Consider the following 25,001-nt stretch of genomic DNA (forward strand, 5'->3'; position numbering starts at 1 on the left):
ACGGGAGGCCTTTACTTTCAAGTTGTTTATGTGCGGCAGAAATGTAAATTTTTCATCAAATGTTATTCCTAAAAATATATGTTCTTGTTTTACCGGTAGTGTGCTTCCATTTAGGTGTAGGTTCGGATCGATCTGCAAGCCTCTTTTAAGCGAGAAAACAACAGCCACTGTTTTCTGTGGAGAGAACTTGAACCCATTTTTGTCTGCCCAGATTGCTAGCTTGTTTAATGTGAGTTGTACCTGCCTCTCACACGTTGACAGGCTGGAGGACATGCAAGCAATCTGAAGGTCGTCGACATACACGGAATACATAATGGAGTTGGGAATTATTTTACTATGGAATTCATTTTCACGACAAGTCGCCTATAGATCCAGTCGCCTATAGATAGCATTCTATAGATATCTATAGCCGATCCAGTCGCCTATAGATAGCATTCCAAGCCCACCTCTCCATTTGACATTCACTAACATACGCAGCCTTCTTCCTAAACGCACCGAACTGTGCTCATATCTTGATAATAGCAACTATAATATACTACTTTTAACAGAAACGTGGCTGCGTCCAGATATCACTGACGAGGAACTTCTGCCTGATTGCAACGGATTTCAAATTTACCGAAAAGATAGAATAAGCAAAAGGAGCGGCGGAGTATTAATTGCAGTTAATAATAACATTTTGTCTTTCCTTGTGGATATCCCATGTGAACTGGAAATCATATGGGTAGTAATAGCATCCCGCCTCGGTAACACTGTCTTAGGCATCTGCTACAGGCCCCCGGACTCCCCTGCCACGTTTGTCGCTGCCCTACATGACAATATCACGGCTATTCGAACCAGATTTCCTAAATCTGACATTTTCTTGTTCGGGGATTTTAATTACCCAGACATTGATTGGCTGAACCTATGTTATGTTATGTTATGTTTAATGGCACATAGGCAGCTAAGGCCATCATGCGCCAAACACAAGGTATAATAATTTCTGTGCGATTTAATAAAAATGTGAAAAGGTGATCAGTGGTGTAAAGGGCCTAAAAAATTACCTATCTACTAATAACAGAAAAAAAAAGATTTAAGAATTGCTAAAGGTAAAAGCTTTAAAAAGGTCAGGTAGCCTCAGCAGCCATCCTTGGCTGGGCGAGGAGGTCGAGGAACCCGATCAATCAAATAAAAGCCTCAGCCCTTTCTTCACGGGTGAGGAAATGGCTGAGGGACATCATGTGAAGCTGTGGGTCATGATTTATATTTTGTTGAGAAAACCTGCTTCAGTTAAAAATTTAAAAACACAAGATATGTCCACAATTGCATTATCGCCTATGAGTAGCGCTGGGTGGAAAGGAATGGTTTGCGTGTAAAACAGAGAAAAGCACTTTTTCCTTAGTTTTTCGAGTTTAGAACATGAAAATAAAATGTGGTTAACTGTAAGTTCACCTCCACATGCACAAACTGGTTTATCTTGTTTCGTGAGCAGAAAGTTGTGTGTAAGGTGCGTGTGACCTATACGGAGACGGCAGATAATCACTTCTTTGAAACGTTCTTGGTGTACACATGACTTCCATTCTCCTAAAACAGGTTTTACCAAATGTAGTTTATTGTTTATTTCACTATTCCAAGCAGATTGCCATTTTTGCCTTGCTTTAAGATTTACTAAGTTTATGCAGTCTCGATGCGGCACATTTACATTTTTTATTTGCTTGTCACGTGCTTGGGCAGCGCATAAATCTGCTCTCTCATTGCCTTCTATTCCTACATGACTCGGGACCCAACATAGTTTTATGTTGTGTCCTTTAGCTGTGGATGTTACTATGTTGTGTATGATGTCACCGAGTAGAGGAGTGATAGCATTTCGAGAGTGGAGAGCTGTAAGCACACTTAAGGAGTCTGTATAAATGATACCGTTCTTGACGTTCTCGTTTACTATTTTTTCTATGGCAACATATACGGCGTAACATTCGGCAGTGAAAACAGATGCACACTGCGGAAGTCTTACTGTCTCCTCCCAATTCCCTCGTACTACCGCGCTTCCTACATAATTATCTGTTTTTGAACCATCAGTATAAAATTCTGAAAAGCTACTGTATTTTTCTTTCAGTGCAAGAAATTCTTGTATGATATGCTGTTGTGGAGTTTTCTTTTTACGGAACTGTGTAAGTGTGAAGTCGCAGATTACAGGAAAATTGTACCATGGAGGTAGTGGGTCTCGTCTTCGGGCAACGTCAGGTAGTGCGTCCTGCATATCGAGTTTTTGGCACATCTCTTCAAAACGCAAGAGCAGTGGCCTGGTAGCTTGAGGTTTGTTTGCAAATATTATTCTAGAAGGACATTTTGTTACAACCGGATAGCAGATGTGTTTTGGTAGTGACCGTATTTTAAGGACATATGCACACGTTAGAGTGGTTCTTCTAATTTCTAGTGAGGGTTCATTTGTTTCTACATAGAGGCTTACTATGGGGGATGTCCTGTATGCACCGCATGAGAGGCGCAAGCCTGAGTTATGTACTGAATCTAATTTTTTTAGGTAAGATGGTCTTGCTGAGCCGTACACAATGCACCCATAATCCAAGGATGAACGTACCAACGAGCGATATATGTGCAGAAGACATGTTCTATCAGACCCCCAATGTTTCCTTGAGAGTACTTTGAGTATGTTTAAAGATTGCGAGGCTTTCTTTTTTAGTGTGTTTACGTGCGGTAGGAATGTAAGTCTTTTGTCGAATGTTATGCCTAAAAATTTATGTTCTCCTTTTACTGGCAGTATAGTTCTGTTCAAATTTAGGGTAGGGTCATTCTGCAAGCCTCTTTTTAGTGAGAAAAGAATCGCTACTGTTTTCTGTGGGGAAAACTTAAAACCATTTCTATCTGCCCATATCACTAGTCTGTTTAATGTTAGTTGTATTTGCCTCTCACAGGTTGATAAGCTGGAGGATGTACATGCAATCTGAAGGTCATCGACATAGACTGAATACATAATGGACTTTGGAATGAAGTTTGCTAGCGAATTCATTTTTATGACGAAGAGTGTAGTGCTTAGAATGCATCCTTGCGGTACTCCATTTTCTTGAATGAAGTTCCTCGAAAGTGTTGAACCCAGGCGTACCTGAAATGAACGGTCGGACAGAAAATCTTTCAGGCAGTTCAGCATCCTTCCACGGATACCTAGATCTGCTAGGTCGCGGAGAATGCCAAACCTCCAGGTAGTGTCGTAAGCTTTTTCCATATCAAAGAAGACTGCCAAACAGTGTTGTTTATGAATGAAAGCTTCTCGTACTGTGTTTTCAAGGCGGACAAGATGGTCAGTTGTTGAGTGCGCTTTTTTAAATCCACATTGGTGGACGTCCAGAAGTTCACGGGATTCGAGGATGAACATTAATCTAGTATTCAATACGCTTTCAAAACATTTTGCAAGACAACTTGTGAGTGCTATAGGCCTGTAACTATCAGGGGAGGTTGATGGTTTTCCATGTTTCAGGAGAGGGACAATTATTGCTTTTTTCCAGGTGTCCGGTATTTTTCCTGATACCCATATTTTATTAAAAAATCTTAAAAGTGCCTCTATGGCAGGTTCCGAGAGATGAGCTAGCATTTCATAATGTATTTCGTCTGGGCCGGGTGCAGTCATTTTACCGGCGGACAGTACTTTATGGATTTCCTGAAGAGTAATTGGGTTATTGTAAGGCTCCTTGGTACTGCTGTTAGTTGGGAGTCTTTGTTTTTCGGCTGTGTTCTTATACTTTAAGAATGACTGTGTATAATGCGAGGAACTGGAAATTGTAGAGAAATGTTCTCCTAGTATGTCTGCTTGTTCACCGATGCTTGTTTGGGTACCAGGGGGTGTCAGAAAAGGAATTGTGAATGGGGAGAAGCTGCCATTTAGTTTACGAACTTGCTCCCACATTTTTTTGGAAGTGATTGTACTATTTATGGATGATATATAATTCTGCCAGGAAGTTTTCTCAGCAGCGCGACGTACGTGACGTGATTTTGCTCTCGCCTTTTTAAAATTGATAAGGTTTTCTTGTGTTGGGTATCGTCGAAAAATTCCCCAGGCTTTATTTTGTTTCTTTTTAGCTTCTTTACATTCTTGTGTATACCAGAACTTGTGGTTTTGTCTTACCAATCCCGAGGACTGAGGAATCGCTAGGCGCGCAGCAGCTATGATACAGGTTGTGAAGATTTCATTCAGTTCGTCAACGCTAAGGCTATCGGAGTATATATTATCCAGGCTGGCCTTTTCTCGAAAGAGTGACCAGTCGGCTAAGTGTAGTTTCCAACGGCGAGGTTTACTTTGGATGATTAAAGGTGACGATGGTATGCTGATAATTACTGGAAAATGGTCACTTCCATAAGGGTTGTCCAGGACTTCCCATTTAAAAACTGTAAAAACTGATGGTGAACTAAAAGATAAATCTAAGGGGCTAGTTTTTCCAGTACTTGGAGAGCAATAGGTGTGCTTTCCTGTATTGAGTAGGCACACATTGTTGCACAGTATAAAATCTTCTAAAATGCGACCTCTAGTATCAGTTTGATCACTTCCCCAGAAGGAGGAGTGGGCATTAAAATCTCCGACTAAAAGATATGGCTCTGGTAGTTGTTTTAAAAGTTCTTCCATGTCCTCAAGTGTTACTGTTATATGTGGTTCAAGATAGATGGAACATATTGTGATCGTTTTAAAATGAAGAACGGTGACTGCAACAGCTTCATATTTAGTCTGAAGTTTGACTTCGCGAGCTGGAACACCACTCTGAACAACGATAGCAGCGCCTCCAGAGAGCCGACATGCTTGCTGTCGGTCGCAACGAAACACTTGATATTTTTTCAGAATGTTTTTGTGTTGCGGGCCTAAATTGGTCTCTTGTAAACAAAAAATGACTGGGGAAAGTGAAATTAAAAGATCTGTTACATCACTGTAGTTTTTTATAAGTCCTCTACAGTTCCATTGGATTAAAAAAGCCATTTTTGTTGTTTTTCTTGTTTTTTTTTTGGAAAGATTGAGCTGAAACCTAAGTTTCTGGCTTTTCGGGTCCCGTTATTCTGGCCCGTCCTTTGCGACGCTCGAGTGAGCTGTGCCGCCCGAGCGGGACGGACGTGCCAGGGGTGACATCCATCACCTCGGAGGAGGTGCTGGAAGCCCGCGAGGAAACCGTGCGTGTGCGGGTTTCAGGCCTCCCACGGCGGGGAGTAGCCTGGTTGTCCGCCGACTCAAGGGACGGCTGGACCTTTTTGGGAGACGACAGGGCAGCTTTCGCTGTCCCTGCCTGGGGCGTTGATGGCGCTGCCTGTGTCCCGGTAAACGAGACTTGGGCAGGCGCCTGATTGCGGTGTGATGCACCGCCCCTGCGCACCACATCCGCGAAGTTTGTCCTAGCTGTGAAGGCGAATGGATTAGACTGTGAAAATCGTTTACGTGCTTCTTTGAATGAAATGTTTTCTTTTGTTTTCAATGTTATGATTTCTTTTTCCATCTTCCATGATGGGCAAGACCTAGAATACGCTGGGTGTTCGCCTTCGCAGTTTGTGCAGTGTGGTGATGCTTGACAGTTCTCGGATTTATGTTCTCTTGATGCACATTTTGCACATGTTTGATGGCCACGGCAACTCTGGGAGCCATGACCAAACCTCTGGCAATTAAAACACCGACGGGGGTTTGGAATGTAGGCACGAACTCGGATTTTTTCATAGCCAACTTGAATAGATTCAGGGAGTGTGCTACAGGCAAAAGTGAGTACTAAGTGTTTGGTTGCTATTTCCTTGTCATCTTTTCTGATTTTTATTCGGTGCACATTTACAACATCTTGGTCACTAAGACCTTCCAACATTTCCTTTTCGGTGAGCAAAAGAAGATCATTTTCAGAAATTACACCTCTGACAGTGTTCAGGGATCGGTGTGCAGTGACAGAGACTGCAACCTCCCCAAAAGACACAATGTTTGGCAGTTTTTCATGTTGCGTGTTATCTTTGATTTCGAGCAATAGGTCACCACTTGCTAGTTTTGTTACCCTGTAGCCGGGGCCCAAGGCATCTGACAGACTCTTAGTAACTATGAATGGGGATATCTTTCTGGCTGGTTGCTCTGTTATTTCGCTATGAATAACATGATACTTTGGGAACGTTTCTTTTCTGGTGAGGAACTGAGCTGTTGCATCGGTCCGCCCTCTTTTGAGAGGGCGATCAGGTTTTGAAAGGGGGGGAGCCATAAAAAATTGATGTTTTTCGGTCATGGTGCCAGCCACCCACCATGGAGTCCAAAAAGGGGACGCGACAGGAACTTGAAAGTCCTGCCTACGCCAGCTGTACACCTTAACTATAACCTAATATGACTCAACTCAGGGTAGTTGGTCACACACGGTTAACCCTCGCCGCCATGAAAAAGAGAAAAAAACGAAGAAGAGAGGAGGATACAGGAAAGTTGTAAGAAAGGGAATAGGAAAGTGAAAGATAGAGGGGAGGACAGGAAAAGGCGACTGCCGATTTCCTCCGGTTGGGTCAGGCCGGAGGTGCCGTCTGCAGGAAGCTGGGGCCAAAGTGGTGTGTTGCCTCCGCCGAGGGGCCTTAAGGGTCCAAACGCTCGGCATCGGCTCAACCACCAGGATCCCCTTTTCCCCGGACACGGCGATGCCACGCACGGCTAAGCGTGGATGCTCGGGTCCGTGGTGACGCATTGTTCACCATCATCCCCAGCGGGGATGTCCCTGCGGATGCTCGGGTTAACCCCGTGGTGTCGCCACTCACCAACGTCTGCATGCTGCAGACGCCTCCCTGCGGGGGCCCTAACCTGTGACCAAGTGAGCCCTGCTGTCACGATGTACGCTAAGATTAACAGCAGTGCTTGTGCTTTTGTTGTGGACTGATGTGGCAGCTTTTCCTGAGAAAGTTTTCCAAAGTAGGCCTCGAAGTCATCAGAGAAGTCTGGGTTGTCAGTTTCATTTCCCTCGACATCATCAACAGTTTTCTCCCATGTTTTCATTACGGTGTATTCCACACATTCTTTGTCTGAAGAGTCCGTGCTGTATCCTGTCTGACAGTCCCGGCCACCATCACTGGCAAAGGCAGCACTTTCATCTTCATATGTAAGAGGATCTGCAGCATCATTTGGGGCTGTCCCTGGGCTGATATGAGTCAAGCCTGTACTTGGGCCTTCACCGCCACCAACACTCGGAGATTCACTCTCACTGCCTTCACGCTGGCTTGAACCTCCAGCTGCCTGGTTCTGAGTGTCCTGCAAATGAAAATAAATATCATGTGGCTTGCAATAAATATGAACAATTTGAATTTGTGCGTGCATACATTATCCAACTTTTTATCCTTCACCAACTGCATTTTGCCCAATAAAGAAAGTTCCCAATGGTTGGTTGGTTTATGGGGTTTAACGTCCCAAAGCGACTAAGGCTATGAGAGACGCCGTAGTGGAGGGCTCCGGAAATTTCGACCACCTGGGGTTGTTTAACGTGCACTGACATCGCACAGTACACGGGCCTCTAGAATTTCTCCTCCAAAGAAATTCCAGCCGCCGCGGCCGGGATCGAACCCGCGTCTTTTGGGTCAGCAGCCGAGCACCATAACCGCTGAGCCACCGCGGCGGCAAAGTTCCCAATGGTTGAAGTATGTGTAGCCATGCTGACAATAACAATACACGCTCCTTATGAGGAACATGAGATTTTAGCCAGCTGTATACAACTTGAAAATGGTGCTGTCCATAGGGAACGCACTCGAAGAAAGAAAGGCAGAAGAGTGCAAAAAAAGAGATCAGGAAAACATGAAAAAAAAGCCATCAGCTGCAGTCACAGAATTACGTGTAATCATTCAAGTGGTGAGAAAGAAATGATTCTGAAGTCTATCAAGAAAGCCAAAAGGACAAACATACTGATAAAATGCTTGTTACTGCTAGGATACAGTAAACTGTAAACACTGAAATGTCAGTGGACTAGCGCAATTGTTACAATGTGGGCTATGAGTCATGGAACAGGGAGCAGCCAAATGGCAGAGATGCTCAAATTTTTGTCATTGTTTACTGCCTCCCATTTGGTACCATACTACTCTGCACCTGTTAACTATTACCAGACATGAAATGTGAAATGAATATTGAGTACATGAACGTACCTTTACATGATATTTTCTCAACATTTGTTTACAGGCACTCAACTGCCTGTATCAAATGTGCTGGCGAAGTGAGTTTGAACGCCTTGTGACCGCAAGCAAGCTGGTGATGTTGATTTGGCACAAGTGTATGCCGCTTCAGTACACATTCCCTAGGAAACCACTTTTCCATGCGCACTCATGGCCAAATAAGTAAATTGCAGTGATGCAAATGAGTGCAAATGATGCAAACTTCTTGCTGAAAACTCATAAGTGCAGGGAGTCCAGAACCATTTTTTGAGTGAGGGGCAAGACCTCGTTTGTTTTATTTGATTATTTGTTTTATTTAGATATTTATACATTTGACCCTGCATATATTTATTTCGCACTGTTCAAAGACTTATTTGTTAATGCACATAAAACCTACATTCAAATAGGCAGCTTATAAGATCCACACAAAGAGTGATCAACCATGTTAAAAATGGTACATTTTCTTTAGGCTACTCAGATGAAAGTTTTATGATCCAGTGGTTAATGAAGCCAACAAGCTCAGCTTCACTGCGCTTTATATTAATAAGCCCTGGAATGTAAGCATTTGTCAGAGACCTGCCCAGGCTCGCAATTGGAGATACAATAGGGGCCTGTGGAAAACGTTGGGAGGAAGGAAGGGGGGAGAACGCCCCTTCCCCTCTTTCCCCTCCCTTCATTCCGGAGTCCTTGCATAAGCACTTCATTGCACCACATGTGCACCTACCTGAACAATAGCTAAAGTCCTGGCTCTCTTGTTTACATTGGACACAGTTTGCCTAGGAACTTGAACGCTGGTTCCCTGCTCGAGGTAACGCCTGTAGCGCTGTCGTGGCTTTCCTGACATCGCGATATCAGTTGAAGCCACCACGGAACGCCAGCCCTTGAAGCTAGCATTTTGTGATCTTTCATCTCAGGTGAAGTCTCACTATCCAGAGAAAGAGAAAAGGAAATCCAGAACGCGTGAGTGGACAAGGATATGCATTTGGCTGTGCGGTAGACGCGAGCTGGTCCACAGCATGGGTGGCTACACTAGCCTACCACAGCTCCACAGCTCGTGGCGTATACCGAAACAAGGAATGCAAGAACCACGGAGGCCGTGCATGGCTGCATTATATTTGGCTGGGTCACACATATGTCAAACGATTATATCTCTGAGCAGCAAACAACGAACGCGCCGCACAGTGTGCCCTAGCTTCCAACAATCTAATGTGTGAACGTCCTGTACGAAAACATATACCATCATTTTAATACATGTATTCACCTGGCGCGATATGGCTCAGTGGCCATGGCGTCAGATGCTTACCGTGAGGACACGGCATAAAAGGTCCACCCCAGCGGGCCACATTTAAGTGAGATTGATTGATTGCATCACGTCCTTTATTAGAAGCCATTCATGTTGATGCATATTGCTTGAAGCATCTGTGGCCACCCCGGGCACGTGCTGATCTGGTCGCCGCCGGTCTCCCTCAAATTCTCAGAACTTTTTCCAGAGCAAAGCGACAGCCGTATGTGCTGCATTGTGCTGCTGGAAGAACCCTACGGGCCCGGCTGGCATCGCAACCGGTAGTTCTGCGGGCTTTGTATTGAGCTCTTATTATTCGATCCTAGCATTCCAAGATGCGCGTATTCGGCGACGACGGCACATATCCATTCGTCACCAATGAAAAACTTCGGTCTTAAGGCCAGGGAGAGCGCAATTGCTGATTGTCAGGTGGCGGACTAGTCTGCGTGCCCCTCGCACCTCCGGCATATGCGCAGGGCGTTTGCTTGCTTCTCAGCGCGGAGACGAGATACATTAAAAGGCGCGGGCCATATGTGTACTGTGCGATAAATGTCGTGCAGTGCAACATACTCGAAATTAATCCGGATACTTCTATCACGGCGCTTTTTATAACCAATATATATGTGTGTGTGTAGCTTGGACACCGTCGATCGGGTACCCCATGGCGCGCCTAGGTGTGTAATGCACCGGGAGAGCGTACGTGCCTATGGCGCACTAGATTATACAGGCAGGCAGGGTCGACATAGAGAATTAAACTTGCTTTCGTGCAGCATATATCAGCAATTTACGCGTAGTCAATTAAGGCGTGGACTGCATGCAATAGCATCTGCACTGGACACGTCTTCGTGTGATTCCATGACCTCATTGTAAACTGTGACGCATTGCACGATCTCTAGAACACTAGATCGACAGAGCGGTTCGCCATGCATTTCAATTCCCTATTTGTCCGTTGCATTTCAGACGTTTGTGCTTGATACGATCGAATAGCGTATGTAAGATATGTTAGTTTGTGCTCTGAAATAATTAGGGCCTCAACACTGCTATTACAACGTAGTACAATAAGTGTCCATGCAAAAAAAGGGGAAAGGACAAGATGGGCCTGTTTTTTTTTCTTGTCTACTGGGACAAATTTTGTTACTAAGTGACCACCCTCCTTTCCTAGCAGTTTAAGCAAACGACCATGTTGCATTTTTTAGGCACTTTTAGGATCGCCGTACGATAAACAAGGTAACTGCTACCTGCTATTCGTACAGCAAACGTGACAAGGCTAGCCTGTCAAACAGGCGTCAAAAAGCTGTAATGAGGAAAGGAGTTTGAATGTCCGTGCTACTCGAAGTTCTAGGATGCTGTCCGCATGTAATGATAAGTGAAATAAAACTCGCAAATAAATCGGTGACAAACGTTGATGGACACACCGTCGGGCCCTGCAACAGTAATTCCTAACGGATGCAAAGACATACAGGCCAACTAGTGTGTGATCATTCCCCTCCAGATGAAGCCACTGCTGCATTTTAATTTTTGTATCAAAAACAAAAGGCATATTTCTGTCTGTTTAAATACGCTAGCGACGCTAATGAAATAGCGCTAGCGATGCTAGCGCCAATGAGATGTGCCGGCACGCGTGGTTCGCGCACAACAGCTCGCCATGCTCGCCCTATGCCTTCACTTGCTCTTGTTAGAGTGCGTTGGTGCGAGTGTAGGCGGGCATTAATTTTTCTCGAAAAGTGCGTGGGACCGAAGCGTGACTTCAAAAATGTTCGTCCTTGTGGAATATGTGTGTGACCTGACAGTCGCGACCATTCAGCACGGCGACATCGAACATTTCGCGCCTAAGAATGTCGCGGATTTCGAGCCTGGAAAGCTATACCAGGCCTACTGGCGGGGCGACGATGCCACCCAAGGTGGTTATTACGACGCAAAAATCCTTCATCTCACCAGTAAGTGGTTTGTGCTAGCGTTTTGCAATTCACTACTAGTTCTATATGTGCGTAAACGTGTTACGGCAGGTGTGCAGTGCGGTTCGAAGTGCATTTCATAGCAGTTGCCACTGCGCATGTATCCCTTTGTTTTTGCACAAGTGTGCAGTCCGCGGATAATGATGGGCTTGTGTTTCTCTTGACCTTGCCTGTACGATTTCGGGGTTTCGAGTCGGGCGCACTTGGAGTTCAGGCTCATGTGCAGAAGTGAGCTGCCTTGTTAGGCTGGAGCAGTGTACTTCGGATGTCGTTTGGATGTCTCTTGCTGTGTTCAAGCTCCAGAACTGCCCCTGCAATGCAGCACCCGCGTTTTGAGGCCCTCCAGACAGGCCTGCGCACGCCTGTGCTGCATAAACTTCGACTGCATTAGTCGTGTGTGATAGTGAAACGCTTCCTTCAGATTAATCTCGTAGCTGAAATGCAGACTCTAATTGTTAAATTGCAAAGAGTAGTCATGCATGAAGGGCAAAAAAATCTCCCAATAAGCGTGAAATATATTGCAGCACGGTTCATGTCACTGTTATTCGCAGTGAAATTACTGAACTGCCCTTCTGAACTGCCGCTGCTCACCAGGCGCCTGCGTATGCCATTTATTAGGTCTTTCCAGCACGCGCATTAAACGATTGCATCTGTTAACTATGCTTCCCTGGAATGTATTCCATTCTTAAGCTATTCATTTTGAAGTGTAACAAGGTGTGGAAAAATGTGAAGTGCAGAAAGGTCTTTTATATATATGCTTATGAACCACTAGCCGGCACAACTTGCATGCTGCCTCATTTTAGTACAGCTGCGTGCAAGATACTAGGTTCCACCAAGCACAGTGATGGCTGGGAAAGGAAACTTAACCAACACAATGTTCTGCTGAAAGCGGAGGATCCCACAGCACCAGTTTGAGTGGGAGAATGTGCACATTAGAAGTGCCAACTGCGACCGCGAGAATCATGAATTTCTAATCAACTGTCAACAGTATCATGATGGTGAAACAAGGGAACCTTTGCTGTATAGCACGATTGTGTGTGTTGGAGTGACGGCCACCCATTGAACTACCCGTAAGAGGCACCGTTGCTCGCCTCTACTTTGTAAGTACAGCGGCAAGCATAAAGGTTCTGCATGCCACTAGCGCACAGTGAATAACGAGAGAGTGAAAACCAGTGAATTAAGCTCCTGAAATAGCATGTCGAGGCTTGTGTGCCAAGGGTAGTGATCTTGCCATGCGTCTGTCTTGCTGCCTGAATGATGATTACTGAAGATATCAGTATTTGTGTGAACTGCATTTTAGCATCCAGAAAGCTAGAAAGGGATGAGCACTAACAGCAATGCTACATTAACAGCTCGAGATGTTCACCATAGTAACAGCAAAGTTAACATGCAGTTATAGCGATTTGTACGCTTTCGTTCATGGGGCACAATAAGGTACTTCACAATGCTACCATGTCACTTTGAGGAACAGCCTAACACCAAGATCTTTTCTGTTTCTGATGCATCATGGGTGGTCAACTTCTTATACGGACAAACATTTTTCTTGCACCAAGCAGTCACTGATATGAATAGCTGCGATATGTAACCCTCGTGAAAGGTTTGCACAGTCAAAATTGGAGGTATTTCTACGCAAAAAGCAGAAAGGAGCTCATGTCAGGACGGAATGCGGCCTTTTGTCTGCATCTATGCAAGCGCGGCAGCCCAGTGGTTCATAAGCATGGTTGCCGCAGCAGTGAGTGCGCTGACATGACGTCACATGCAAGCTATGTATATCGGTGCTGCTAAAGTAATCTTCAGAGTGATTTTGTGGGATATACATTACTGTAGTATCAAAAGCATGGCATGTGATGTTTTCAGTTGCCTTTGTAAGGATGATAAATCACGGTCTAAATGAGTGTAGTAGCATTTTTGATCATCAACAGGGGTGTGCCTTGGTGTGCACTTTCATCCTTTATCAGCAAAAATAGTTTGCACTGGGCACTTTTGATCAGAAGTGCACCCTGCTGGGCCAGTTTTTAGGTGCCCCGCTGCACACCGAGAAACCGGAGAGTAATCCCAGCAAGCATACTGAACCAGCCAACCGAGACATACACTGGCCTGCTCAGGTCACAGAGGCATGTGGCTCTCAGTCACCGCTCGTCAAGTGCATATGGATGAGGTTGAAAAGTTATGCAGTGCTTAGGGAAAACTGTATCAGGACAGCGTCTAAGTTGAAAACCGTTACAGAGATGTCTGTTTTGAATATCACAGCACGATGGGATGAAAGGGTCTTGGAGCACATTTAAAGCTACCAGTCATAGGTGCAGCTCCGTACTTGCTGCCACCATGTGTGTACGCTCACACACTTTCTCGACAGGTGTATTTTTGTATTCCATGGGTATACAAGGTGCACTGGGCACATATGTTTCTGTTTCCTCTAAGTTTTCAGAAATTTTAAGTTTGAACAGTGGGAGTTAGGCAGTAGCTTCTATGGCATGTTACTGTGTCTCTTTACTTCCTAGAAATTGGTGAGTGTCAGCATGCGCACAAGTATTCTGAAAGCTGTTCCAGGTTTGCAACACCCAGTAATTGGCTGGCATGCCTCAGTGGTTACATACTTGCCTGGCCTGAACGATGCCATGCTAGCCATGAGTCTCTACACAAGGTGACAGTAGGTCTAATCTCTGGTGGGCGCCCTTTGCCGTTGTTCTTGACGCCACTCTCAGCCACCACCGCAGAGCACTGCACACCATCTGGCTCACCCGGTGAGACTTGATGAAGAATGCTGCAAAATATACCTCTCGCCATAACCGTCAAAAAAAAAAAGCACTGTAGAAGCACTGCTTTGTTCGGTCATCTTGTCCTGTTCTCTGCAATTGCAGAAACAGAAGAGGAGATGAAAAGTTACTCCGAGAAGCGGCGCAGGAGGCCACTAGTGCCTGCTAGCGTGAAACGCAGCAGCACAAAGGACAAAGAAAAGGTATTGTGACTGCGGCTTGTTCATTACGAATTATTTGTTTTAAATCTTAAGGCAAAACCACTAAGCGGCAACACTTGTCTTGCATTGTACCAGTGTCTCGTCTATCCATTTTGCTGGAGCTGAAATGGTGGCATCAGGAGGCCACGCATGGAGACACAGGGGTCTGTCAATGCCAGACCTCGGCGCCAACATCTCAGCACAGTGTGCTGTTTGGCAACCATCCCCTGGAAAATAATGCAGACTTTTATTGTTCGTGACTACTTGAAAGAAGTAGAATGCTGTGTCACACATGATAGGCTATGTGATAAGAGGTTAAGAGCATAATGGCTAGCTCTACTTATAGCTTTGTAGAGACATAAGGAAAGGAAGTGGCATGCACCTGCTGCTATTGGTAGGTGTAGTGTCATGCTTGGTGTTTTAGATTTTTTTGGGCTAGTAAGTTCTATTTCAGCTTCACTGTATGGGAGCACGAAGGATGAGATGGGATTGTAGCTTGTTCATAATGGGTGCTGGGTGTATATAGTCATTTTGATTTTGCTTTCAAGAAGCCAACTGTAGAAAACTGTGAATACGTTGCTGTGGCATTTTGAAGTGTTGGTTGGCCTTGCTAAATTTTGAATTGCAGGTAACGCCACCAGCTAAAAAGCTGCGCAAGGAGGTGCAGCGAAAACATGAGCTGGACCTCCTGCAGGGAATGCAGGACCAGGCAGGAGAGGTGGAAGCTGCTCGCAAATGTCCTGCACTTCAGGAACTCCAGGCATTGAGACAGGAGATAGAAGACCTGAAAGGAAAGCTGGCAGAAAAAGATTCTGCCCATGCTGTTCCGCACTGCACCTGCACATGCAGGGAAGGGGGCTGCGAGCCACTTAAAGCGGAGGTAGAAGAACTTCGCGCACTAAACGCGGACCTGCAGAAAAGCCTGCTACTGAAAATATTTTCATCTGGTGAGTGCATAATCTGGTCACCTACAGATGGGGGCAAGAAGACAGCAGGCAAGCAGATAATGGCAGGCTTTAAAGGGACACTGAGGAGAAATTGAAGTTGGCTTGTATCGATAGAATACCAGCCCCTAATCACTAAAACACCAGTCTTACCGAAAACAGAGCTCTTGTAACGTAGAAATGAGCAAGCGCTAAAATACAGGTGTCGCCGCCACAGCCTAATCTCGCAAGTACAAGGCGGATGACAAAATAGAGGAACACCACGCGTCTCTGAGGCTGACAAATGGGCGTGAAGGTTACACGTGTGAAAATTGAATTAAGTTTTGCTTCATAGCCGCTAGTGAACTTTTATCACGGAAGGAAAACGGAGAAAATACAACCGGTGTGTTGGAAGTAAAAAAAAAAAAAACTACTTGGCGGCGCCACAGGCGGCCATTCAGTTTCGGTATGCTTCAGCTCTTCACGGAAAGCAGCCGCCTCTGCCCCCCAAAGCATTGCACGCTCTGTGGGGCTGAGGCCGCTGAAGTTCAGGCCGGAATTCTTTGACAGAGTTGCGTTATCAGGATCGGTAACGAACATCGTCGCAACGTCCGATCACAGCTCGCCACCTGCGTCCAACAGGCTAGATGTCAACGACCCGCCGCAGCCCCTCGTCGCAACGACAAGTGGCAGCAGCCAATGCGAGCGCTGAGAGCTGTAACGTCACGACGTATAGGTGCGCTGCTGGGGCCGGCGTGTTGGCCATCTTGGAAGCCTGGATGCCACACGCCGGCGTCAGAAAAAGGGGCTAAAATTGTTTATTCGCGGGCATAACAAAGCCTCATGCAGAGGACTGGCAAAAATAGAGCATTTTTGAGGATCGTTGACCAATACTTGGTTGCCGATAGCAGTGGTAGCGGCGATACATGCATATTTCTTCCCACAAACGCTTTGCTGCTGCTGCTCGGGGCGCCTCGCCTGGCGTCTGCTGCTTCCTGCGCTGGTGTCGTGGAAATCGTACATATCATTGTTATTGTGAGAGGTGGATCATATCAAAGCAATGACGAGACTAGTATACTTTTATTACAGCGCTGTCCGCTGTGTCTTCGATGCAAAACACGGTATAGGCAGCGACGACTACGGCAGCCAGGAAACAGCTCAGTTCGTCGCCCGGCGCGCCCGCGATCGACGCCGTTGCTGAAAGCTCGGTACTTGCGCAGACGTCCTTTGCCGCTGCTCGAATATAGCAAGCAGCCTTTCTGATAACAAGGCTGTTTTGTGTTTACTAATGCGAACGTGGGGTACACCTCGGCAGCTGTCGGACACTCCTTCGGGGTGGCAGTGCGATACCGGCTGTGGGCTTAGGATGAGCCGAGCGACGCGTTCGTCGCTGCCGCTCCATGTGTCCCTGCTTGCTGTGCCATGGTGAACCGCTTGCGACAGTTCGCGCGCAGCGCTGCAGCAGACTTCGTACATGTGTCTCCTGCTTTAAGCGCCCAGCCGGCGGTAGCTTTTACTTCGGCTGCTAGACCGCACCACACTGCGCCAGCAATCACGGAGTCGGCGTTTACGTCACTGTTTCTCTGTTTCGTCACAAGAGAGCCGCCCGTTTGAATCGGAGCGGCGGGAAAAAGTATTTCAACTTCGGATCCAAATCTCAGCAATAAATGCATCTTTCGCACAAGTGACAACTAAGCCACGAAGTGCCCAACTATCGAATTTTGCTAAGAAAAAAAAATTGCTAGAGTTGTCCTCAGTGTCCCTTTAAGAGCACTTGGAATCAGAATCTTAAAAATAATTGTGGTCACAACAGTCGGAAGGTCCAGGGTTTGCCTGCACTTGAAAACAGGTTGTGAAAAATATATGGCGGCAGTGGCAAGTATTTACTTTGGGGTGAGAGAACAGCGATACTTGGGCAGAGCTTTAACTATTGGTAAAATAATCTTCGCTGAGGATGATAATGTGCTGTGAAGTTTTACTTTTTTGTTTTGTTACACCTAATGCGACCTGTTATGTCGAACATTTCAGAAAGCAGACTTATCTGCGCGTCGAGTATGGACGTCCAGGTAAACGCAGTGCCACAACTGCGCATACAGGAAAACAGAGGCAAGTGAGCTCTTTTAAAGTGCATCTGTTACTTTGGTTACTTCATTCAGCTACTGGGGTGTGGTGGGCATGCTTTGCAGCTGAGCATAAAGTGGAGGACAAGTCCCAGCCAAACACTCAGCCAAATGCAAAAAACACTCGTGTTGTGCGCCCTCAGTGCATGTGAAGGCACCCCAGGCGGTAGAAATCAGTCACGAGTACCTGTTCTCTCAAGAAGGCAGGACCCCCCCTTCAGGACATTGTTTTCCCGCGTGGGGACCAATTCTGTAGAAAGGAGGCTTCACGTCTTCTTTTAAAGAACTTACAGGACATAAACCTAGTCTCCACAGGGTGACTGCAGGAGTGACTATTATTTGTTTGTGAGTTCAGTGCCGGTTTATGTGATTTATTTATTGTAGGTGTCGCTACTGTGGAGCCATCGGTGCGACCCCTTTTCGGGGGCCGATCAGATTTTTTTGCAGATTTATCCATACGGCATGTACTGACTAAGGGTTCCTAATATTCTGTCATCTCTGATTCACCCTTATACACAGAGGAAGGTCCCGGGACAACCCGCCTGCTAGACAGACGAGCATCCATCGGCCGAGGATTGACCATTTCCTCGGGTGCCGCCGTTCATGGTTTCTTCCCTCCAACTCTCAACCTGTCGCCACGGTATGGATGACAGCTTCGGTATGGGGGCTAAGGGTCCGTGGTGGCGCCAAGCACCAACACCTCGTTACACAAGGTGCCCCTGCGGGGGACTGCTTTGTACTACACAGGCTATGTTCAAGGGCTGCCCTTAGCCACCACATAATCCTTCCCTGCAATAGCCCCTGTTATCTGCTAGTTTATTTTTTTTATTTTTTCTCCTCCGGCCTCTTCAGGAGCGACTGCTTAATTTATTCCTCCTTTATTATTTTTTTTTTCAAATAAGTTAGCTTGTGTATGCCGCCGCGCTCGTGTGTGCTTCCAGTGACTGGTGCATTTATGTATTTGTTTTTATCCCTGTTGCCTGACAAGCTCACGCAGTGCAATGTGTATGGCCCCTCGCCTTTCCCCGCGCTTTTGCGACCTTCGCAAATAGCAATATGCCACCTACTCAGCATGCAGCACAAGTGCCTTGAAGGTTTTCACCCCATAATTAGTAGGAAAAATGCACTGTGTATCTTAAATAGGGTTGCATTATGTTTCCCGGTGCCCTGGGCATGCTTGACGTCCTTCTGGGGCCGCTGCGCACCTTAAAAATGCCGGAAACGGCACGTTTGTCACTACAAATTTGAATTCTTCGCCCTTTCTCTTTAGTTTCTCATTTTTTTTCCCCGTTCTTCCCTAGACTTCCGACAGATGGCGCTAGGCGTATCTTGACCTCCTGGTGCTTTTTTCCGTTTTTTTTTTTACCTTTTCAACGTAGGACAGGTGTTTTTTTGTTTATTTTCAAAAAAGGTATCCCCCCTGCATCCTTTACACCTATTTCTGTTAGGTTATCCATTCGCACGTGCTCTCCAGCTCGAGAGATTAGAGTTCGGTTGAGCGCGGCCTCGTGTGATTTGTTACGATTCGCCATTGCTCTTTACAAGCACCTGGCTGAGGATTATATATATTTTTTATTTCTTTCTTTATTCATTTTATTAGCTTATTTAAGATTCGCGCTATCCGTTGTTTTGGTGCCCATGCGGCCCCTCCTGGTTGGTTCATTAGGCCCTTATAGGGCTTTCGGGTTGCTGTATGGTGCATTATTGCTTGCGCTATCAGTATGACAACGGCGCTGCACGTGTTGTGTCTGCATTCATTTTGACACGCAGTCAAATGTCCTTTCCTTTATTTGCCTCATAGGCCGTCTGTTATGCTCTCAGACTGCACGGGCTCTATTCTCATTGCTCTTAGGCTCCATACGTCATTCACTTGAAGCCGGTCTGCCCAAACCTATTTTTTTCCCTTTTTTCTCGTTTTTTGGGCCTCTCGCGAGGTCCGCGCGTCGATGGACGCCTTGGTTACACCTTGTCTTGCCCCATTGTCGTGCAGAACGCGAGGGGTTATTGATCAGCCGCTAATTGCCGCGTCCCCGCGTTTACCTACGTGGCAGGAGCGCGCAGGGGTGCGTGTTCAAGTGTTTCCACTTAATTTTCACGATGACTGGTTCGTGGCAGTCATCACAGTTTCAAACTCCCGCGCTTCACTGGCCTCGGCAAATAACATGTCTGCGCGCAATCCGTGCCGCAATTCCATGGTTCACCACACTTCTATCATATCCACCGCATTCTTTCACGCTTCTCCTTCCCCTCATTACCTTCCCAATCATTTCACTGCGTCATGCACACGTGTTGGGGGCGCTGAGCTATTCCTGATGCCTGCCCACTATCCTGGCAGGGGTTGGATTCCCCACAGGGACATTTCTTTATTTCTTTTCTTATTCCTGTTTTATATGGTTCACCATACTTCTATCATATCCACTGCATTCTTTCACACTTCCCCTTCCCCTCATTACCTTCCCAATCATTTCGCTGCATCATGCACACGTGTTGGGTGCGTTGAGCTATTCCTTATGCCTGCCCACTATCCTGGCAGGGGTTCGATTCCCCGCAGGGACATTTCTTTATTTCTTTTCTTATTCCTGTTTTATATGGTTCACCATACTTCTATCATATCCACTGCATTCTTTCACGCTTCCCCTTCCCCTCATTACCTTCCCAATCATTTCGCTGCGTCATGCACACGTGTTGGGGGCGTTGAGCTATTCCTTATGCCTGCCCACTATCCTGCAGGGGTTCGATTCCCCGCAGGGACATTTCTTTATTTCTTTTCTTATTTCTGTTTTATATGGTTCACCATACTTCTATCATATCCACTGCATTCTTTCACGCTTCCCCTCATTACCTTCCCAATCATTTCGCTGCATCATGCACACGTGTTGGGGGCGTTGAGCTATTCCTGATGCCTGCCCACTATCCTGGCAGGGGTTCGATTCCCCGCGGGGACATTTCTTTATTTCTTTTCTTATTTCTGTTTTATATGGTTCACCATACTTCTATCATATCCACTGCATTCTTTCACGCTTCCCCTTCCCCTCATTACCTTCCCAATCATTTCGCTGCATCATGCACACGTGTTGGGTGCGTTGAGCTATTCCTTATGCCTGCCCACTATCCTGCAGGGGTTCGATTCCCCGCAGGGACATTTCTTTATTTCTTTTCTTATTTCTGTTTTATATGGTTCACCATACTTCTATCATATCCACTGCATTCTTTCACGCTTCCCCTCATTACCTTCCCAATCATTTCGCTGCATCATTCACACGTGTTGGGGGCGTTGAGCTATTCCTTATGCCTGCCCACTATCCTGCAGGGTGTGACGTTCCGTGCGTGAGCTACCAGGGCCCATATCTTCGGCGGAATCTTCTCTGTGCTCAAACCGTCCTACTGTCTGTTGCTGTCTGTTTCCCCCCCCCCCCGTCTTCTCCTCAGTCCCGCAGGGGTTCAAAACGACCGAGTCAAGGCGAGCGCCGGCTCATCCTCACGGGCAGGAGGCTGCCGATTGCTGGCCTGTCTGTCTGCAGCCAGCCCAGTAGCTTCGTGGCCAGCCCCGAGCACATGGGACGGCTAGGTGTCGCTCGGATTCCCTGCCGTGGATATAGTGTTCTAGAAGGGGGTAGTGGGTTCAGCAGCCGGCGCGCCCCATGCATTGCGGCGAGGCGGCGAGTGCGGACGGAATCCAGATGTGAGCGGCGGCGCTGCAGTCGCGTGGGCTGGCTGTTGGTGCTGCCCATGTGCTGCCTCTCGCACGTGTGTTCACGCATGGTCCGCGGCTTTGGCTGTTCTCCGTTTCTTCGGCGCATCATTTTAGTTTGTTTCGGCGGCTGCCTTCTTCATTCGTGAAACGTGGGAATGCCGAACCGTCAACGACAACGACACTGCTTTGCTCCCGGGTGTCAAACCGGCTACAAGTGGACTAAAGGAAAGCAGCCGTCGTTGTTTACCGTGCCGAAAGATGATGAAAGACGCCGAATTTGGGAGCGCAACTTGCACCGCCAGGACAAGAAACTCGACGAAACCTGTGCGGTTTGCGAACTTCACTTCGAACCATCATGTATTCTGCGTGATTATGTGCACATTATCAATGGTCAAGAAGTTCGTATTGCACGCGGAAAGCCGGAGCTGCTGCCCGATGCCGTGCCGACGCTGCTGCCAAATGCTCCACGTTACTTGTCGAAAAAACCGACTCAGCCTAGACCACCCAGGAAACGCATCAGCACGGACGTCACATCTTCTGAGGCCAAAAGAGCTAAAGTGCGCTTTGATGAGCAATACGACTGTTCTGGCACGGAAACAGATGCTGGTGAAGCGGCTGCGACGACGTCGGAATGTGCGCCCAGTGCGGGACATGGGGAAGTGTGTATGCCTGGATATCTGCTCACTTTTGAGTGTTCCGTCCGTCTACTGGAGTTGTCACCGTGTTCCTGATTACACAGGCATCCTGTACTGCAAATTAAGAATGCATGGCAACGAAGAAATTACGTCCGAAAGGGTGGTGATGTTCTCCCAGGATGCAGACAAGAGGACGCTGGGTGTCGCATATACAGCGTTCCTTTGTGGCCGCATTGTTGAGCAAGGGCACGTCACCTCTTGTGCGGAAGCAGAGAATGTTCTCGGAAGTGTTGACGCGTATGGGATTTGCAAAGGGGCCTTGCCAACTAGCAGCATGGCAAGGTCGGACCTAACCAAGGGCCTCGAACTACAAGTGAACGCCCGCGAGGGCGTGTACTTCAGTAAGCGCTGTGCCGGGAAAGAACCATCCATTGGTATGTTTCACTGCTGCGTGATTGTAATTTTAACTGTTGTGAAAATAATTTTTGCATCATAGTTTTTAACGTCTGATACTAGCTGCTTGTTTACAACAGATCGTGTTAACAGTGCCCCATTCACTGTTCTCGGTTTTCAGGGCAAGCATGCGTCTCCTGTCGCTACTTGAGGAAGGCACTACTAACACGACAGTCAAGGCTGAAGCGATCACTTAAGAAGAATGTCCTAAATACAGCTCAGAAGCTGCGTGCAGCAAGGAATAAAATCAAAAGGCTGTCATCTCGCTCTGCTGCCCTCAAAGACCAGCTCAAGAAAATGCAGCAGGAGAATGCCTCAAAGCCCGAAGAAGTGCTTCGAGCACAGATTGAAACTCTACCTCCCAAGCAACGGCAATGTGTTATGCACTGTTTCTCTGCAGCAAAAAGGCCAAATGCTAAAGGGAACGTCTATTGCAAGGAGTGGATTTTGGAATGTATTCTAATGAAAATGAAGAGTGCCAAACTATATGAGCACATTCGCAAACACAATATCATTTCTCTCCCGAGCAACAGTACATTGAAACGCTACCTGAGGCTATTCAAGAGTGGATTTGGGTTCAACCACAAAGTGCTAAACCAACTTAAGCAGAAAACAAAGCATATTAGCAGCATGAACAGACATGGTGGCCTTTTGGTCGATGAAATTAAACTATCAGAGCACCTTGCTGTAACTCCTACGGGCCGCATAGAAGGCTTTGTCGACATGGGCCAGTTCACATCTGAAGGACAAACCGTAACGTGCGACCATGGCATGATAGTAATGTTTGTACCGTTCACTGGAAAATGGAGCCAGGTTATTGGTGTGTTTGCTACGAGTGGAAACGTCAAAGCAGAGATGCTCGCAAAAATATTAATTGAAGCAACGATTCTGGCTGAAGCCAGTGGACTATTCGTCGATTTTGTCACATGTGATGGCGCCTCATGGAATAGGCGCATGTGGAAAATATTGGGAATTGGAGTCAAGTCAAACAAGATCATTTGCAAGCTAGAGCACCCAGTGGACTCGGCTCGGCATCTCCACTTCCTATCGGATTTCCCGCATTTGCTTAAGTGCCTCAGGAACACGCTTCTCAAGAATCCACTGAATACACCTGATGGCATGGTATGTGGCAAAATTTCATATTTAGACTACAGTCCATAACTTTGATTTCGTCTTTTGGGAGTTCCAGTGCAGAGTTACATCATGCAACCCTGTTTTCAGTATCTGCATAGTTGTGCTTCTAATTGCATTAACTGAAATAAAAAGATAAATGTATATATTTTATATTGTTTGGATTTTGTTCCAGGTTTCTATCCAGCCTTTAAGGCAAGCTTTCAAGCTGGACTGCAGCAACGTCACTTTAAAAGCGATGCCTGGACTTACATCCGTTCATTTGCAACCAAACGGTTTCGAGAAGATGCGAGTGAATTTCGCTTTTCAAATCTTTGGTGATCGTGTTCTGAATGGGCTCCAGTTTTACAAAGATAGATTGGAGGCTTCATGGGGTAGCATTGACGCTACGCTATCATTCTTTCGGTAAGCAGCCCACTAAAAATAATGTTGCTTTTATTATGCATGACTTATCAACCAAATAACATCGCATGCAGTTGTACCTTGCGTTCTCTTGCAAGTACCTGGTTTGCCTTCTCATATACCTGCTGACAATGTGCATGTATATTGACTCTATCAAAGGGCCCCATTATAAAACACGAGAGCTGTGTAGTGGTAGCCTTTATCGAGAAAAACATACGTCGCTGTACTTTTCCAGGACCATCAACTGCCTCATCAAGACGATGACGTCCCGCTTCGCAGCGGAAGCTTTACAGCCCTGCTCCAGGAAGACACAGACACTGAAAGACTTTCTTGAATTTCTTTCTTCTTGGCAATGCCATGCTAAAGGAGTCGGTGGATTCTTAACTGATTCAACTGCAGACGGCCTTAGGGTGACAATATCAAGCACATTATCACTGTTGGATTACCTTGCCAGCCAGGGATTTAAGTACATCATGACATCCAGGTTGAGCCAGGATCCACTGGAAAATTTATTTGGCATAATCAGGCAATCGTGCGGGTCCAACGACCACCCAACACCGACACAGTTTCTAATTGTCGTCAACTGCTTGTCGTTTTATAATCTTGCCAAAACAGTGCGCTCAGGCAATGCTGACCTTAATGGAGGTAGTGGAGAAATAAGTTCTCTCCTGGGTGCATGCGATGCTCCTGCTACACAAGACAGGATTGTTGCAATTGACCAGCTCATCGAGAAAGGTAACCTAGCTTCAGCCGAGCGCATGCTTCAGAGTATTCCTTCTGAGCACAGAGAGTATGTAGAGCAGAAGACCGACGACCGGCTTATACATTATATGGCAGGGTATGTTGCCCGAAAGTTTCTTAAACGTTATGACTGCACACACTGCAAAACCTTTCTATTGGAAAGCTCCAATAAGGAAGGCAGAAATTCTGAATTCACAGTGATATGTGACAAGGGAGGGTTGCTGTATCCTTCGCAAGAACTTTTCCGGGCAGTGAAGAAGTTAGAGGATATATTCACTGTTTTCCTCAGTCGCGAGAAACTCTGCAGTGACAGCATAGTAGACGTAATGCTGCTTGTGAAGGCAAATTTTGGTTATGCCTTAGGTTGCAGCCAGCATGCAGATGCTCTCACAACAGAGTTGACAAAGTTCTATGTGCTGACAAGGCTGCACTTTTATGTAAAAGGGCTGAACCAATCGCGAGAGGAACGGCGGAAAAAGAAATTGCACACGAAGATAAGCCGTTGTTCATAGTGTCTCTCTCGTAGCAGCCGTAAGCAGTGTCTTGAGAATGATGTGGCTGCCCGCTTATTGTACATACCAATAAACTTGTTTGCTGCCATTAGTTCCC

General features: G+C 46.5%; 1 protein-coding gene across 2 annotated transcripts; it reads left to right on the plus strand.

Moving 5' to 3' along the window:
- The first annotated feature begins 20,936 nt into the window (after positions 1-20,936).
- On the plus strand, positions 20,937-23,683 carry LOC149362241 (uncharacterized). 2 transcript variants are annotated; one of them, XM_089572954.1, is made up of 3 exons: positions 21,533-22,099; positions 22,240-23,240; positions 23,425-23,683. In XM_089572954.1, the coding sequence occupies exons 1-3, from the start codon at positions 21,598-21,600 to the stop codon at positions 23,656-23,658; spliced, it is 1,737 nt and encodes a 578-aa protein (XP_089429080.1). In that variant the 5' UTR covers positions 21,533-21,597; the 3' UTR covers positions 23,659-23,683. The 2 variants fall into 2 exon arrangements, with proteins under 2 accessions (XP_089429079.1, XP_089429080.1); XM_089572953.1 differs by lacking the exon at positions 23,425-23,683 and having other exon boundaries at positions 20,937-22,099; positions 22,240-23,400.
- The last annotated feature ends 1,318 nt before the right edge of the window (positions 23,684-25,001 follow it).

This window comes from Amblyomma mixtum, chromosome 2 (assembly GCF_055824585.1).
Source record: "Amblyomma mixtum isolate Tamu chromosome 2, ASM5582458v1, whole genome shotgun sequence".
NCBI classification, from domain to species: Eukaryota; Metazoa; Arthropoda; class Arachnida; order Ixodida; family Ixodidae; genus Amblyomma; species Amblyomma mixtum.

What these genes read in the sequence shown, in the direction of transcription:
- LOC149362241 (XM_089572953.1), top strand. Translation starts at nt 21,289, where the DNA reads ATGATGAAAGACGCCGAATTTGGGAGCGCAACTTGCACCGCCAGGACA. An exon ending in CGGGAAAGAACCATCCATTG is followed by an intron (nt 22,100 to 22,239) that starts GTATGTTTCACT and finishes CTCGGTTTTCAG; the next exon opens with GGCAAGCATGCGTCTCCTGT.